The sequence below is a fragment of the Hyaena hyaena genome, unplaced genomic scaffold (genome assembly GCF_003009895.1).
Source record: "Hyaena hyaena isolate Hyena2069 unplaced genomic scaffold, ASM300989v1 scaffold_453, whole genome shotgun sequence".
Classification (NCBI taxonomy): domain Eukaryota; kingdom Metazoa; phylum Chordata; class Mammalia; order Carnivora; family Hyaenidae; genus Hyaena; species Hyaena hyaena.
Window position 1 is genome coordinate 1,297,004 of NW_024081083.1, and position 18,933 is coordinate 1,315,936.

Below are 18,933 nucleotides of genomic sequence, written 5' to 3' on the forward strand. Positions count from 1 at the left end.
TGAGAATTTCTACTCTCTCAACTCTGGGAGGCCCGATGATACGACTGTAGGAATAGCCAGCCTTCTTAACAGAACTGCAGAAATTGAGGCAAGAATCCCGGAAAGCCTAGGAATATTTTTCCGACTCTGCCTATCTAAGAACAGCCTATAATCACCAGGGAGAAAATAAAATCCTGTTGGAGAAGAGAACAGAAGAAACGACCCTGCCCTGGTCGGAGGCATGGCAGGCTCCCGCCGGGGGCGGGCCTAATTGGCAGTCACCCAGCTGTGCCTGGGGTGGAGCTGCTCCCGGGAGTATGTGCTGGGGACAGCTGGGTTGTGTCGAGGTCATGGTGAGCTGGGAGGTTAGGGAGGTGGCCCGCATGTGACAGGCACCCTAGTCCATACTCTGGGCATCAGAGACTGTGCAGGGCTTGCAGATCTGGTGTTAATCTCAGCGTAAGAATTTACTGCATGAGGCGCCCAGCAGAAATCTCCTAGGATCTGCTTCCATGAAAAACGAGCACACAAAAACAGAAGCCCTCGCGAAGGCACCGAGACCCAGACCCCAGGTGTGCTCCCCTCTGAGACTCCTGGGGTGGGAGCTTTTGTGAAGGCTCATGGCACATCTGGTCTAAATCTGTCCTCACCTGTGTGAGACACCGGCGTGGTTTCTTTGGGAAGTGAGTCTGGATTTAACAACTTTTTAATTGGAGTGTGACTTTTATGTTATTCCCTGCCATCCTAAGAGAAAAGTCTACAAGGGGAACCAGTTTCACTGATTTCTCAATAGTATCCTGTTAAAGTTTATACTGAATACTCCATTCTCTGAACTAAAAATAAATAAATAAATAAATAAAGTGGGGAAATTTAATTTGAAAAAAACATACTAAAGAAATTTTAATATAGAGTAAGTACACCATTGCATGATTTATGTACTGACAATTTCCAGAAAATTTAAGAGGTCTTTAATAAAATTAAAAGAATAGACTATCTTTCTTAACATATTCACTTAATATCTTCCTATCTAACTTCTTACCTAATAAAGTAACAGAAGTGAAGAAAATGAATTATGGCATACATTTATGTGTGTGTGTATATACATTCATGCATGTGTGTATATACTCATATATACATATATATAATATATACTATATATACATACATACCATATATACATTCACATATATATTCAGTATATATATATACATACATACTATATGTATATATTCATAAGGTATGTCTAGCTATTAAGATAACGCCAGCACCCCAAAAATAATTTCTAACCTGCAAAACATTAAATTGTGAATGAAAATAAAAAGTATTCACTCTTCTATTCTTTACCATTTCTCCCAAACTCAGTTATTCCTTTAGGATTCTTGTTTCTTTTATCTCAGACTTTCAATGGAATGAACCCAAGAAGTCGAACGCCAATCTTAACAAGTGGCCTTTACAATTCAAAAGAATTGTACGTGTTCTCCTTTCACATTTCCCCCAAATGCTCCTGGATACATGTGCCATGCGTATTACCTTTTCCAGATGCATGCAAGTTGATTCTAATACACTTCTCCCTGTAAAATCATCATTTGCTTCTTTCTTTCCTTTTTGTAAAGCACAGGAAGTGTATTTCATGGATGAAATAAGGCCTGAGTCTTATTCTTTGCGAACCCATAATGCCTAAACAGCTCGTAACTTCACATCTATTTATGTAAGAGAGCTTAACAGAAAACCCATCCACTCAAAAAGCATACCTTTAAAAGACTGAATAATTTATTTTAAAGGAAAACCTAAGTCATGATAAAAGAAATCATTGCTCCAGGAACTGTTAATGTTCTCGGCAAACATAGAAAGCAGTCTTAACCTTATGGCATCTAACATATACGGGAAAGGGAGAAAAAAGTTACCTTTTTGTGTAAGGCATGAAATTCGCTGTACCTCTTCTCAACAAAATGTTTTCTTCCATTCATTAGCACTTCTATCTTAAACACCTAAGGACAAAAAATTAAAAAAGATTAATTCCACTAGTTCCAACCCCTCAGTTGTCTGATGCGGGAAGTTTGTGACCATGATATACTTCATCCCTTTAATTACAGTAGCTGAGCCCCCAAAACCCAGAAGGCTCAGGAGACCCTGGCCCAGCAGCACTGATTAATGAGCACTCCAGCCAAATGCTTTAGTGAGTACAAAGTGAAGTCTCCCCGTAACGTGTCTAAAAACAACAGAAACTGAAATGCCTTCGGATGCTCCTTCACTTTTTAAATCAGAGCACATTCCTCCCTTAAAATCGTTTCGCCAATGAGTATGATGGTATTGAAATAAAGTGTCTGACAATGGCGAGAGTCTGGGTAGCCTGTAGCATTCCGTTACGGGTGGGTATTTCATTGCCCGGGCGGGCTGTGTCACCTACAAGACAATCAGGCAAACAGCAGTGCATTTTAGGTTAATTTCTTCCTAACCTGCATATTCATCTCAAGCCTCAGCTGGGCTTATTCCGCTGTTTGCAAAACAGGGAAAATGTAGTAAAGGTTCATTTTCCCTGCGTGATGCCAGTGACAGCTTGTGCTCCCACCTCCAGAAGGTTGAAAGGCCAGAAGAAAAGGCTCTCCGGGTGCACTAATTAGTAGGCACTAACATGACATTTTCTTGATTCTTAGGTCAGTGGGTCAAGACTGGGAACAAGGGATGAGAAATATTGTGAAATCCTCATAAAAGCACAATGTTACGGTGGGGTGGGGAAAGGATGCTTGGCACTAACGGAAGAGAAGGTGATCTGTTTGTTATTTTCAAGAGTTTGTCTTGGACTCGTGCTCTGCTGAGCGAGATGTGGTCAACACCAAGATGAAGGAATATTGTTCAATTACTTAGTAAGCCTAATTTCCTCTTTCAGGCACCCTTCTGGAAAAAACCTAAACTGGAGATCACAGGACACTAAAGAGTGTTAAAAGCATGCTTACTTTAACCCTACAGAAAACTACTTAACGTCAGCACGTGAAATATGAGGTCACACACCATGATTATGAAAGCAGACCCCCTCTGGCTCTGTATGTCTACCTTATATGTTCTACTTTTTTGAAAAGACATTGTGTCATCAAACACAAACTATACTTGTATTTTCGTATTTCTTCAAATCAGAAACAAAGTCTTTTGTTGTATGACTCCGTTTAAGATAAGTGCTTTTATTAAGCAAATAGTAAATATTTATCAATTTAGTCAGTATTTTATACTAGCATTTGGTTTTTCAGGAAATCTCCCTAAAAATACTTTCCTTTGGTCAATCAGTGAAAATAGAAATGATTCTCTTCTAAAAACATATCCATAAGCTTTGGAGTCTCAGGTATATTATTTTTTTAGAAAAAAAATTCTGTTTCCTAATTCACTAAAGAAAATTCTCCTCCTTCAAAGATGCTGCCAGGAATCCGATGAGGAAAACATCCTGAGAAACCCAAACAAAAGCAACACAGCTCCCACGTCTGGGCTTGGTTAATAGGATGCAGAATCCCTTTCCAGTGTCAGGTCCCAGAGTTAAAGCTGGACAATGTGGGGGCAGTAAAAGTAGTTTCATCTGCTAAACCGCATGGGAGAAGTGAAGTCATATTCTGACTCCAGTTACATGAGGCTTAATCATAAAACCTACCATGGTAGATAAAGAAGTGAGGGGTTAATGGAGGGAGGGGCTGGGGGATGGGCTAGATGGGGGAGGGGCATTAAGGAGGACACTGGTCATGAGGAGCACTGGGTGTTCTATGTAAGTGATGAATCACTGAATTTTACTCCTGAAACCAATATTGCACAGCATGTTAACTAATTAGAATGTAAACCAAAATGTGAAAACAATAAACCAAAAATACCATGTTAATTGGCATGTGTGCTGCTGAATGCACAGAAGGAGAAAGCTAAAGACTCAGCAAGGCTCGACCTACTGGGTCACCCCTCAAGGTCACCCTCTTGAAGGCTAGCGATAAGACGCATCATACAGGGCCTGCCTCATGGAACGTCATCCCTTCTGTCCACCAGATGGCTCCATTACTAAGTTCCTCAGTTACTTTTCAGTCACTCAGTTCATGGGGGTGCGGGGGTGGGGGCGGGTGTACACGTGGGCGTGCACACATGCAGATGCCACGTGTGGGGACATTTTCATGCTAATATTTTTACTGTGTTGCCATTTAAAAAAGTGTACAATACTTTTAAATTCTGGGAATTATCTTGGAAAGGAAGTTGGTTAATCAGAATTTCTAGGACAATGTGAAGCAAGACATGGAATCAATTTCATTAATCTTATTTTCCCCAGAGGCGCTGTGTGGCTCTGTCAGCTGAGTATCCAACTTGGGCTCAGGTCATGGTGTTGTAGTTCATGAGTTTGAGCCCCAGGTGTGGCTCTGTGCTGACAGCTGGGAGCCTGGAGCCTGCTTGGGATTCTGGGTCTCCCTCTCTCTCTGCCCCTCCCCGATTTGTAAATGTGCTCGCCCCCCCTCCCAGAAAAATAAACATTAAAAAAATTGTTTTTAGGGGCGCCTGGGTGGCTTAGTCGGTTAAGCGTCCGACTTTCGCTTAGGTCATGATCTCGCGTTTGGTGGGTTCGAGCCCCGCGTCGGGCTCTGTGCTGACTGCCAGCTCAGAGCCTGGAGCCTGTTTCAGAGTCTGTGACTCCCTCTCTCTCTGACCCTCCCCTGCTCATGCTGTCTCTCTCTCTCTCTCTCCTAGAAATAAATAAAACATTAAAAAAAATTTTTTTTAATGTTTTTAATCTTGGTCTCCTAAAATCCAGAGCAGTCCCCCCAACTGCCCCTGTTCTTTTGTTTCTTTGTTTTAAGCGTTTCTGATACATGTTGTCCCTGCTGCCTGGGAAATCTTTTTCCTGCTTTGTTTTCCTGGCAAACTCCTCATAGCTGTTACCTGCCTCTAAGGTTGGGACAGCGCAGGCAGAGCTGGGAAAGCAAGCAGCTCAGTCCCTGTTTCACTCATTTCTGTCTTCAGCACTCATTTGCTGAGAGACTAGAGGGGCTGCAGTGTGCCCAGCGGTGCTGTAGGCTCTGGGGATTCCGCACTGAGCAAGGGAGGCAGGAGCTCAGGCTTCACAGTGCATACAGCCTATGTGGTGAGGCCGGCTGACTGTGAACACACGAGTGAGTTCCGTGGGGTCAGGAAACGAGAAGCACCGTGAAGAACAGGGCAGCCCGGGAATGGGACAGTGCTGATCGGGGTGCTGTATCAGACGGCCTGCTCCGAGAAGGCATCCCCTGACAGAGAGGCCGTGAGAGCTACAACATCTGGACACAAAGACCAGGAAAATGTTGGATGTGGCTGGCTGCCTCTGGAATTTCAGACTGGTAGTGGGTGGACAAGGACTTTTTTTAAATTTCTGCTTAAAAATTTAAAAAAAAAATTTAACGTTTATTTTTGAGAGACAGAGCACGAGTGGGAGAGGGGCAGAGAGAGAGGGAGACAGACTCCAGGCTCTGAGCTGTCAGCACAGAGCCAGACACACAGGGCTCGAATTCGTGAACTATGATATGACCTGAGCTGAAGTCAGATGCTTAATCAATTGAGCCACCCAGATGCCACCCGAATATTTTTTTTTTAAGTTAAAGCGTAGGTCAGGGTGATTTCCACTTCTGTTCAAGATGGCTTAACAGGGAGCAGATCAATCCTTACACTTGAAAACTGGACAAAGTATGTGGAAAAGATGGCTCTTATGACATCAGACATGAAGAAATGAAGAAGAGTGAGAGACAAAAGAAACAAAATGGAGCCTGCGATTACCTCAGGCAGAGCCCTAAGGTCCCCTGAGTTAGGGTATGTTTGGTGGGCATGAGGGGAAGCCAGTTCTGAGGTCAGGGTCCTGGACAAGAGAGAGGTGTACATAGAGAGGACTCCTGTGACCTGCAGTGGTCTTTCCCTCCAGCGTTCAGCTGAATCCTCCTCAACACATGGGACTAGACACATCTGCCCAAGGATGGGAAGACACTGGAGAGAACAGTGTGCAGAGCTCACAGACAACGGGGCATACAGCCTGTCCCCAAATGTCAGGGTAGAAAACCTCATAATTCATACGCCACTAGTCAGAGTGCTCACAAAATTCTTGCCTCAGCAGTGGGATGAAAATAACTATAGACTAAAGGCTCTTTTAGTCCAGTGTAAAAAAAAAAAAAAAAAACCACCCAAAAAATGTTAAAAGCAAGACCTAGAGAGTACAAACTGTTTCCAAGTAACTTAACCACATGCCAGGACAAAGCTCAAGAATATTTTTAGAAATGTAAAAAATATCTAGTATCCAACAAGATAAAATTTACAGTGCCCGGCAACCAATCAAAAAGAAGCAGGAAAATACAACTCATAATAAGAAAGCCCAATCAAGAGAAATTGATATAGAAATGACACAGATGATAAAATTAGGAGACAAAAGTATTAAAATTATTATTATAAGGTAATTTATTATATTTAAGACTCCAAAGGAATGGTTGACCATGACCACGGAGAGTACTAAAAAGACACAGCAAGTCTGGGTCCCACTGATGAAATCAACAGTGTCTGTGATTAACACAATAATACAATGGATAGGATTTATAACAGATTAGATATCGCAAAAGAAAAGGTAACTGATCTTAAAGACCTAGCAACAGTAACTATCCCAAATGAAAGAGAGAATGGGGGAAAAAAACAAGAAATAAATAGAGCACCAGTAAACAATGGGACCACCTGAAACAGCAGAATGTATGTATAATTGGAGTCCCTGCAGGAGAGGAGAGACAGGAGACGGGGCTGATGGAAAAGACAAATAAATTTAATGAACTCATGACCAAAATTTTTCCAAATTGGATGCAAACTATAAACCCACATATCCAAGAAGATCAATGGGTCCAACTACAACAACACGCAAAAAAACAAAAATCTAAGGCAAATTCCTTAAAACCAGTAAGAAAGAGAAAATCTGAAAACCAGCCAGAGGAAAAAAAAAAAGACATTAAGTAAAAAAGAAAGGTCAGTCTGACACCAAATTTTTCAAGTATTTCTATAAATAGCCAAGTGTACAAGAGTCATTTAATGCATATATACTCATGTTTTTAAACATCATAGAAATATGTGCTATATAAGGTAGCATGTACAAAATGTACAATTTAAGGCTTGTTACATTTTTACTCATTATTTTTAAAATAGTTCAGTACTCTCCCGTTAAATGATAAAACAACAATGACAACAAGGACTTTTCTAGCATTTACTATGTGCAGGCACTGCTCCAAGCTCTTTACTCATAATAACCAGTTTTTAATTCTCACAATCCCATGAAATAGGCACCACTATCTCCATTTTACAGGTCAGGAAACTGAGGCATAGATTAGATTAAGTAACTTACTCATAGAAGAGCTGCATTCGGACCCAATAACTTGGCTCCTGGGTCTGGCTTTGAAAGCCCTGCACAATGCTGACTCCCAGTGAGCCCTATTCCATGGGGGAAGTTCTGGAATAATGACAACACCTTCCATTCATTCCACTCTGGAGACTCTGTCCTCTGGATAGGGCTCTGCAGGAGCAGAAGACACCTGGCAGGGACAGGAATGGTGGTGTCCTGAGGTCTCTACCCTCAACTATTTGGAGGCTGTGCCCCTGTCAATGGAACCATACCACTGATCTACATAAAAAGCATACAACTCTGCAGAGCACAAGGTACTTTTTTATATTACCTCCTCCTATCAGGCTCTGTGCTCACACTAGGCCCTCAATCTCCTTATACTGTGGTTCCAAATGTTAGCTTCTACAGGCTTTGCTAAGAAGAAAAATGTACTTATGGGGAAAAAAGTTGCAAAAAGTTCAAACTGTAAACTTAAACATATAAGTTGCTTACAGAAGAAAGTGTAAGTCCTTGCCAGTTCAAGAGGGTTCTTAAACACTCTTTCAGAAGTGTCCTCATACATATAAGCTCTGTAGGTACCCATGTATATACAAACTGTTTTTTCTGACACACCTGGAGCCACATCACACAGCTGTACTACTTCTTCTTCTACTATTTTTATTTTTTGCCTTATTTATTTAATACATGTTGAACATCTTTGTTTATTAGAGCATTTTGAAATACCTAATTCTCTAATGGCTACACAGTACTCCTATGTATAACTGTCACTGTACTTTAATGAGGACCCTAAGGTAGATTCTAAGTTACTGTACTATTCTGTATGTACATATATACATTCTATGTGCATATGTTTATATATGTGTGTATATACACGTTTATACAGTTGACCCTTAAACAGTGCAGGGGCTAGGAGAACCAGCACCCCATGCAGTCAAAAACCATATATAACTTCTGATTTCCCCCAAACTTAACTATTAATGGCCTACTATTGATTGGAAGCCTTGCTGATAATTTGATTAACACATACTTTTTATGTGTGTTATACACTGTATTCTTATAATAAAGAAAGCTAGAGAAAAGAATATCTTGTTAAGAAAATCACAAAGAAGAACAAGTATGTTTATAGTACTGTACTATATTTATAGAAAAAAAATCCACATAAAAGTGGACCCACAGAGTTCAAAACCATGTTGTTCAAGAGCCAGCTGTATACATTTATGTATATTTGTACATACATGTATTCATATAAAAATAATGTATATATGTACATATGCTATAATATATATTATACATAATATACAATGCATTATGTATGTACATATATTATAAGATATATGTATATATAACATTATATAATCCATATTATATGTATGTAACGTATATATTCTATGTGTACATATATGTGTATACATTTTATAATACATGTACATATATTCTATATGTATATAAATATTCCTTGTTTCGGTACACAGACTTACACACACACACACACACACACACACGATAAATTACCAGAAACTGCCAAACTAACCCCATTTATATTTACTAAGTTACAAACCTGCTAACAAGATATGGAATATATATATGTACATATATATAGAATATGGAATATGTAGACACACCTTTAAAGACAATATTTCCATTCCTAAGTGTGGTTATGATTATGTGTTAGAAGCAATTTTCTTCCTTTGTGATAGTATCTCTGAAATTAAAGTGAAAGTCAAGGATAAAATATTTCAAAATTTGGGTTTAAACCCAATTTTCCAAGAATATATTTTAAGAAATAAACTTAAGCTAAAGAAGGACTAACCCATCTAATAAATAACTTAAATGCCTTCCAAATACAGATGGGAATTCTATACACTAATAAAGCTTACAGTCTGGTGTTCCAAGGTGTCTGGGTCACAAAATTGTTATGCTGAGAACATGAGATAAACACAAATGGCAAGTACCTGCTTCGAATATGACTTTTCTTATACATATTTTAATACTTGTTCAATTAGAACAACATGGCCCAAATATTAACTCTAGGCTTGAAATCAACTCTTGGTTTGAAATTTTTTTTTTAATGTTTACTTATTTATTTTGAGAGAGAGAGACCGTGCATGTGAGCAGAGCAGGAGTAGAGAAAGAGGGAGAGACAGAATCCCAAACAGGCTCCACACTGTCAGCGCACAGCCAGACGCGGGGCTTGATCTAATGAACCATGAGACCATGACCTGAGCCAAAATCAATAGTCCAACACTTTACCAATGGAGCCACCCAGATGCACTGAAATACTCTCTTTCTTGGCTAGAATAAGCAAGAAAGACAAAATTTAACATTTCTTTGTTTAATGTTTATTTATTTTTGAGAGAGAAAGAGAGAGAACAAGTAGGGGAGAGGCAGAGAGAGAGAGGGAGACACAGAATCCGAAACAGGCTCCAGGCTCTGAGCTGTCAGCACAGAGCCCCCCACGCAGAGCTCCAACTCACAAACGGTAAGATCATGACCTGAGCAGAAGTCGGATGTTTAGCCGAATGAGCCATCCTGGCAACACAAGGAAATAAAATTTAAAAGGTTGGTATTAACTTATGTGCCTGTTGGGAGGCTGGCTCATAACAGGTATGAATTCACTTGACACTTTTTTATGAGTGAAAGATGGTAAGAAACCCTCTAATTATAAATTACTATGATATTCAATGACTAAGCATACAGTTCGATAAAACTAGTGTAAAAAGTTAATTTGTTCTTATTCTGAACCTTAAATCATATTTCCTCTCAGATGTCACATTGATAAAGTGACATTTTTAATTTAATCATACTACATTTGGCTGCAGAGAAATGGCTAATAACTTTTTTCATGCCTTTGAAAACATGGGAATTTCATAAATTTTAAAGTATTTTAAAGAAAAAGATACATTGTTTCAAATAAACCAGTGCTTAAGGAAAAAGAACAGTTCTCTAAATAATTGCCACTACCGAATAGCGCTTTAAGAGTTGGGCATAAACGTGTGTGTGTGTGTGTGTGTGTGTGTGTGTGGTTTTTAAATGTAACTTCTTTGCAAAGAAAATTCATGATACCGAAAAGACACCCCAAAATAAGAAAAATCTCCAAAGAAAGAAGAAAAATTAAAAACAAAAACAAAATTACAGCAAGAACAAATATCAAATCAAAGGAAGTCTAAGTTTCCTAAACTGGGAAGATCAAAAGCATTTGCCATATCTCAGGGGGGAAAAAAACTGGATTACCTCTCTAGTTTATTTTTTTTTTAATGTTTTATTTTATTTTTCGAGAAAGAGACATACACACAGCGTGAGCAGGGAAGGTCAGAGAGAGAGGGAGACACAGAATCCGAAGCAGGCTCCAGGCTCTGAGCTGTCAGCACAGAGCCCGATGTGGGCTTGAACTCACAGACGCGAGATCACGACGTGAGCCAAAGTCAGGCACATTATTATTCACATGAAAAGGCATAACAAGGCCATTTCAGTTGTGAGCAAACTCAGAAAACAAACAGCCCACCCTTATTTTTTGAAAAAAATTAATGAAGATGTAGAAGTGTCAAAGGATAGATGAATCAAAACTCAAAAATATAAGAAAGTAATATATTTTTATATATTTAATATATATTTATATAATTATCTTTATGTACTTAGAGTTAATAGTTTTAAATATATTTAACATATGTTAAATTTTTTAACATATAATTTATATTTGATATATAAAATAGATAGTATATAATAAAATAACAGATACACATCAAAGTATATATCAAAAAATATATTAAAAGTAATACAAGAGGCCAGCCATTATTTTTGTCATCATCGGAGCCTGTGATCCGTGGACAGAGGAAATGAATGTAGAGAAAGGCAACATCCGAAAGTGGCCACAGTCAACAGGAGGCTGAGGGCTTCTCCAGCCAGAAGCATATGGTGGCTTCATGGACACATGGAGACAAGCTCTCTCTCAAGCTACTTCGCTGCTCACGTCTACAAAGCAAGCGTGTGTGGTTGAAGTATTTGGTACGCAGAGAAATCAAAGGGTCTCCAGAAATCCACAGAAAACCCAGGGCAAATTTTTAGCTGCATGTACCTTCGAAGTTTGATGGTGAATTATCTTTACCACAGAATTCCACATCCAGGCAAATTCTCCACCAAGAAGAAAGTAAAGTGCTCTTTTCAGACCCACAGGAGCACTTTATGGATTATGTAGATTTTCACATGATTTTCTTTGAAGTTATTTCTTGAAAACAGACTTTTTTCGGAGGTCTTGGGTGGCTCAATCAGTTAAGGGTCTGACTTTTGGCTTCACCTCGGGTCATGATCTCACCCTCGTGCGTTCAAGCCCTATATCAGGCTCTGCACTGACAATGTGGGGCCTGCTTAAAATTCTCTCATCTGCCCCCCATCCATTGCCCCTTTTGCTCTCTCTCTCTCGCTCTCAAAATAAATAAATAAACTTTTAAAAAAAGTAATTTTTTTCAAAAGGGAAGCCAAAAAACTTGTGGCCCTAACCTAGAAATAAAATGGTGGAGGAGCACCTGGGTGGCTCAGTCGGTTAAGCATCCAACTCGGCTCAGGTCATGATCTAACGGTTCGTGAGTTCAAGCCCCACATACAGATCCTCTATCCTCCTCTCTTTCTGCCCCTCCCCAGCTTGTGCTATCTCTCTCTCTCAAAAATAAACACTAAAAAAAAATTTTTAATGGTGGAAAAATCCTAAAATGGCAGTTTTGTAGCCCCCAGAATATTAGAATTAGAATAAGCCAGAGGGCTCCAAGAAGAAAACAGGTATGATGAATATCGACTGTAGTTAAGAAGGTTTTAGAGATGGTGTCAAGTGTGCACCTTTCTCTGCCTAGAAAAAAAAAAGCTGCTTAAAAGTTCTAAGAAAACTAACCAAATAAAATGGTATACAATATAATAAAGGTCCAAACATAAAGCAAAATAAATATAAAGCAAATAAATGTAACATGCATGAGATGAAGAAAAGAGTGGCTGTTTGAAATAATGCTTGGAACATTCTCGAGTGAGCAGTACAGATGTCATAATTTATATGGCAACATTTCATCCTCTACAGTTCAAACACTTGATTACAAAGTGAAAATATAAATAAATGTATGTACACACACATATATAATTATAACATCGCGAACATCAACTATTGTACTCAAGTTTTTAGAATCAATCTATACAACACAATTTGTTTCACAGAGCAGACTATAAATATTTTTTGTCAGTATATAAAGTAATGGCATAACCACCAGAAAATAGGAGGTGAATGGGGAAAGAAAGCAAATAGGGCCGAAATTTTTTTCATCTTGTACCACTGGTAATTAAAAGATACTGCTAAAAATCAGTGGATGAAGAAAATGGTTCAAGTTACATTTATTAAGCTTAATAAATATAATGTCATGATGTTAATTTTTTAATGACGAGATTAAAATCATATACATAGTGGAAACGGAGTATGCAAAGGCCGTAATTGAGGGGTATGTGACCTCAGTTCATATTTCAAAGTAGAGGGACACAAGAGATTTTCTAAGATTCAGACATCAGGAAATAGAGCTTTGGATATATTATTTAGAGTCAATGTGCTTAAAACAAATTGGCAACTTTTCAACTAACTTATGGTTCTGGAAGGTATTAGACACATTTTGTGTTTCCTTTTACATGTTCATATAGTATTGGAAGCTCTCCCTGTACATATATTACTTTCAGATATCCTAATAATGACATAGCTTCTGCTAAATGTTTTTGTTTTAAATCTCTCTGGTTGTAAAGGGAAGATTTTTCTTCAGTTTACCGGTATTTATAGAATTACAGGTTTTCAAAGATTTTATTTTTAAGCAATCTCTACACCCAACATTGGGGCTTGAACTCACAACCCCAAGATCAAGACTCGCACGCTCCGTGGACTGGGCCAGCCAGGCACTCCTAGAATAATAAGTTTTCAGTCTAAACCCCAGTACTTCCTAATTTTAGTTGCAGCTCCCTGACTGATTATTTGATTATGAAGCCTTCATTTTTCTTTTCCTCTTAAGCTGTGTCTATCTGACATAAAACCAATCAATCAATTCAGGGTGAGGGGAAAAACGCACTCAAATACATCAGGTCATACATGTTGATTGGCTAACATAGTTTTTCATTACTTTCAATAGCATATACCTTTGACTTTAGACTTTCTGGAAACAGGGAATACTGCTGGTTCTTAGTTTACCCGAATCGCTGTGGCAACGTATCAAATACAGTGTTAAAGAATGAAGCGTTCTGAAAGACAGATGCTTTATGAGTTTTCTTGTTCTCTTTTGTAACCTGCTTTGCAGGAATGAAAAGAGGTACCTTTTAACTGCACTACTTTCTACCTTGGGCTCGTCCCTAAATACCTTGGAGCATAGCATCTCCGTTAATAAAATAAGAATGACAAAATGATGCCAAATTATATTCGTTCGTTGGCTAATACACGTCTTGGTGCTTTGTAAGATACTCTGAAACGGAATGGCTAATTGCTAATCAGGAAGCGGGCAACAAAGTGTCTAGCAGGAGGCACAGAATGGTTTTCAGGAGTGTGTGAGGCCAGCCTTCCTCGCCAGCTGCTTGGGGAGGAGATGTGTGCCTGAAAGAGCTTGTCATAGAGCAGAACAAAAAGATCCATCATTCTCCTCTCAAATCACTCATCTGTAAGTTGCATCGCCTCATCACAAGCTCGTGGCTTCTGCGAAAAGAAGCAACTCTTCCGTCTGCCTCCAAACCCCTCCACGGTCTGCCCCCCGCCCATCGATCCATCCTGTTTTCCACACCTTTCCTAGAGCCGATGACAGCCGACGCCTCCCTAAATCCTCCCTCATCTAGGCGCCAGGCACACAGGGCATGCTCACCTACCTTAGCACTTCTGCTTCTGAGTGAGCCCCCCCAGGCCCAGGAGTCCCATCCTAGCCTCCATCCAGCCTCCATTCCAGAGCCTCCCAGAACTTCAGGCATCACTTTCTTCCATACCTTCCCCTTAAAGAGACTACCTACATGGCACAATCATATTATTACTTTTTTTAAAAAATGCTTATTTATTTTTGAGACAGACAGAGTGTGAGCAGGGGCAGGGAGAGAGAGAGAGAGAAGGAGACACAGAATCCAAAGCAGGCTCCAGGCTCTGAGCTGTCAGCACAGAGTCTAACTCAGAGCTCGAACTCACAAACCACAAGATCATGACCTGAGCTGAAGTCAGATGCTTAACCAACTGAGCCACCAGGAGCCCCAGCACCATCATATTACCCCAGTCACACTCTCTAAATTTCACTATTGACTAGTTCATATAATACGTATTATATGCCCCAAACAAACTGGACTTTTTCTAAGGAGAAAAAGCATCACCGAAAAGAACCCCAAACAATGTTGTAAGAAAGCATTTGTAATATACATTAACTGCAAAAGCAGGAGAAAATATTTTATCTGTACAAAGTTGCTGACTATAAAATCTTTAGAACAAATGACCGAGAAAATCACTCAAAATGATTCCAGAGTGGTTGAACTACAAATTACCACGATTTTCCCCATAATGTACATTTTTCAAGAGAGCATGCATATATTATTCTTACAGTGAGAAGAAAAATTTCATCTACTTTCCGTCTTCTGAAGTCCTACTGGAATAAATGTAATAAATGAGTATTAATCATTTTTTTAACATGAACATCAAGTTCTTACAAAATTCATTTCTATATTTCCTCAGATATTTACCAAACATCTCTATGTGTCAAGCACTTGGCCACGCTCTATATTAGGAATAAGAGCAGGTAACCTTTTTTTAAATTGTTGCTATTTATTTATTTTTATTTTAAGCAGGCTCCACTCCCCATGTGGGGCTTGAACTCATGACCCTGAGATGAGTGGCAAGCTCTACACACTGAGCCAGCCAGGCGCCCCTACCGCATTTGGGTGCTTCCTATGTACAATGCAGCGTTCGTGGCACTTTCGTTTAACTGGTTTAATCCACAGGAGACCCTATGAAGTAGGTAGGTACTACTATTATTGCCACATCATATGTGAGGAAACCAAGTCATACAGACAGGCCCTGAACTTAAAGACACAGAACTAGCTAATGGATTTAGAAACTCAGACAGTCTGGTTCCAAAGCCCACAATCCATTAACTACAGAAACAGTGGTGAGCAAACCCATCATTCTAGCCTTTGTGGTCCCTACACAGAAGAAAGAGAGAAATTAAGTAAGTAGTCTAAACAATATATAATTATGAGGTATGACACAACTATAAAGGAAAAGTACAAAAAACTATGTGAGCTATATTCAATATAAAATGCTAACTTTTATTTTTAATTTTTTAATGTTTATTTAAAAAAATTTTTTTAGCTCCATGGACCACCCCTCTCTGTGCCCGCCTCTGTCAATGCCCACTGAGAATCCTGCGCTCCTAAAGAGACTTGACTGGCATCCAAGTCCCAGAGGAATCCCGACTTCCCTCAGTCCCTGTTAAAGATCCCACAGCTGCAATCTCTATCTACCTGTACGGTTTGGGAATCCCTGTCTCACTGTTCATTCATGACGCTGTTGAGGTCAAACAAACTTTCCAGGTGATCCCCAAGAGCTCCTGAACAGGTGGTTTTCAGAACGGAGTCAGGCTTTGGAAATGACCTGTTCAATACCACGGGGTCCACCTTGAAGCCAGTGTAAGAGGATATTGCTACTTTTCTGAAAACTGATTCTGTCATCCAAGTCATGGGCTAGTGTCTTTGCCAACCTTTGGGTCCTGCGCAAATTGCAAGTGGCTTTCTCCTTCCAGGCTTGGGATCTCACCCGCCGACCTCGCAGCTGCACTCCCTGCTCTACTTGTGCCCTGAAACAAGGTGTGTTTCAGAGCAGCCAACGTAGCCCTTGGCAAGCCTCTATCAGATCATACCACTGCCCTGCTCAAATCTCTCCAGTGGATTTCCATCACTCCCAGAAGAGAATTCAAGGCCCTAACCCACACTACCAGGCCCTGCGCCGTCCAGCCCCAGAGCCCATCCCTCCCCTCCTCCATTTCCCCAGCACACCCCCCTCCCTCACCCAGCTCCAGCTGCGCCAGTGTCCGTGCTGACTGTCAAATGGATGGAGCACATTCCCAACGCTAGGGTCTAACGTGCTTCTTCTTCTACCTAAAAGCATTCCCTTCATTTTGTTCAAGTGCTGTTCCAGCTCACCTTCTCTGAGAGGTGCTATCTAACCGCGCCATCTAAATCAGTGACTCTCGCTCCCACCGTTCTCTGTACACACACACACACACACACACACACACACACACACACACACACACTGTTGGTTGGTTTACTGTTTCTCCACTAAACTGCAAGCTCCTTAAGGACAGGCACGTCATCTTTTTGTTCACTGTTATTGGTCTGCTGCCTTAAACGGCACCTGGCAGCACAACAGGTTGAATCCACAAAATAAACGAGGAAGGAAAAAGGGAAAGAAGGAGTGAACAAGTAATTAATGGGAGGAGAATACGATGGGAGAACATGACTACGCCTTAGGCCAGCATAGCGGTCTTACAGCAAAAAGGGCAAGATGAGTTATTTTTGTCAGGAAGAACAATCAGCAAGTTAGACATGACTGGGGTAGATTGTGCAGAATAAGATGGTTTCTTATAGAAAATGTGTTGCAGGCAGTCAAAAGAATACTGTTCATGCGGACCCGAAAGCTATGAAAACGGTTTTGAATTAGAGCCCCTTTATTAAAAATAACCTAGTAGTTGGGGCACCTGGGTTGCCCAGTCAGTTAATGTCTGACTCTTGATTTTGGCTCCGGTCATGATCTTACAGTTCAGGAGACTGAGGCCCACACTGGGCTCTGCACTAGCAGTGCACAGCCTGCTTGGGATTCTCTCTCCCCCTCTTTCTCTGCCTCTTCCCCACTCATACTTTCTCTCTCAAAATAAGTAATATTTTAAAAATAAACTAGTCGCCTTTTTTTCCTAGTTTGTATTTTACTTTTTAAAGAAATTATCATTCTTGTTTTTAAGTTTATTTATTTTTTTACAAATAGTTTATTGTCAAATTAGTTTCCACATAACACTCAGTGCTCATCCCCACAAGTGCCCTCCTCCATGCCCATCCCCCCCTCCCCCCCACGTCCATCAGTCCTCAGTTTTTGTCAGCATTCAAGAGTCTCTCATGGTTTGCCTCTCTCCCTTTCCCCCACCATTTCCGCCCTTCTTCTCCCCCTTGGTCCTCCGTCAAGTTCCTCCTAATCCTCCTATACGTGCAAACATATGATATTTGTCCTTCTCTGCCTTACTTATTTCACTCAGCATAACACCCTCAAGGTCCATCCATGTTGCTACACATGGCCAGATTTCATTCTTTCTCATTGCCATGTAGTATTCCATGGTATAGATAGATCACATACTGGGACATAAAGCAGCCCTCAATAAATATAAAAGAATTGAGATCATACCATGCACACTGTCAGATCACAATGCTTTGAAACTTGAAATCAATTACAGGAAGAAGTCTGGAAAACCTCCAAAAACATGGAGGTTAAAGAACACCGTTTTTAAGTTTATTTTTGAGGGAGAGAGAGAGAGACAGTGAGCTTGAGTGGGGGAGGGGAAGAAAGAGAGGGAGACACAGAATCCAAAGCAGGCTCCAGGCTCTGAGCTGTCAGCAGAGAGCCTGACGTGGGGCTTGAACCCACGAACACCATAATATCATGATCTGAGTTGAAGTCGTATGCTTAACCAAATAAGCCACCAAGGCACACCAGAAACTATGAGTCTTAATAATCAGGACTATATTGTAGAAGCTACACAATATGGCAGATAGAGCACACCAGCCTGGAGTCAGATACACCCAACATCCAGATCTGCCTGGTTGCTAGCTCTGTTTCCTTATAGATGTTGCTTATCCATGTTAAGCCTTAATTTCCTTGTATGTAAAATAGGGAAGATAATACCTACTGCTTGGGGCTGGTGATGGAGTAAATAAATAAGATTATAAAGCACTTAGCACTAAGCCTGGCATATGGTTGGTACTCTAATAAATTCTAGTAACTTCCTGAATATCATGGTGTTTCTTACAAACCTAGATGAAATCTGAGGGTATCACCTGTCTTGATTTCTCTAACACACCGTGAAGTACCATGATACACTATGCTTATTTCTTAAAAAAACATATTCTCATCAAAAAATCTATGCAATTCAAAAGATCAAAAACTTTAAAGCATTCTCTATACAGATACACATACACCCATATACACATACATATATGTAGATAGGTATTACACCAAAAAAGGTGTAAAGAGTAAGTCTGAGTGGTTGAGAATTACCATTCATGAGGAACTGGGATCCATATTTCTATAGGTACCAAGAAGATGAGATCCAAGATTCTCCTGTGTTCTCTCAATGTTGAACTTATGGTCTTTATTAGACCCAAGAAAGTGAAGGCTGCCTGGCTGCAGGCAGTGTGCAATATGCATGCCGGCTTCAGAGCTCTGCTCTATGTGCCAAATATGGGAGACAGCAGGTGAGGAGGGACAAGCTCTGTGCCCATAAAAGGCTGTGGACCATTGCGTCCACTCTGCAACTGAGAATCCTAAAGAGCTGCTCTCTTATTCCTGAAGACGGGAAAGAAGCTTCTTCTGT

General features: G+C 40.2%; 1 protein-coding gene across 3 annotated transcripts in view; it reads right to left on the minus strand.

Annotated features, from left to right (window-relative positions):
- The window catches only part of SNX24 (sorting nexin 24), a 162,541-nt gene that overhangs the window by 68,656 nt on the left and 74,952 nt on the right, over nucleotides 1-18,933 (minus strand). For all 3 annotated transcript variants that reach the window (XM_039253429.1, XM_039253430.1, XM_039253431.1), the window contains exon 2: nucleotides 1,884-1,967. In XM_039253429.1, coding sequence (XP_039109360.1) covers nucleotides 1,884-1,967 — 84 coding nt within the window. The remainder of the gene's footprint in view (nucleotides 1-1,883; nucleotides 1,968-18,933) is intronic.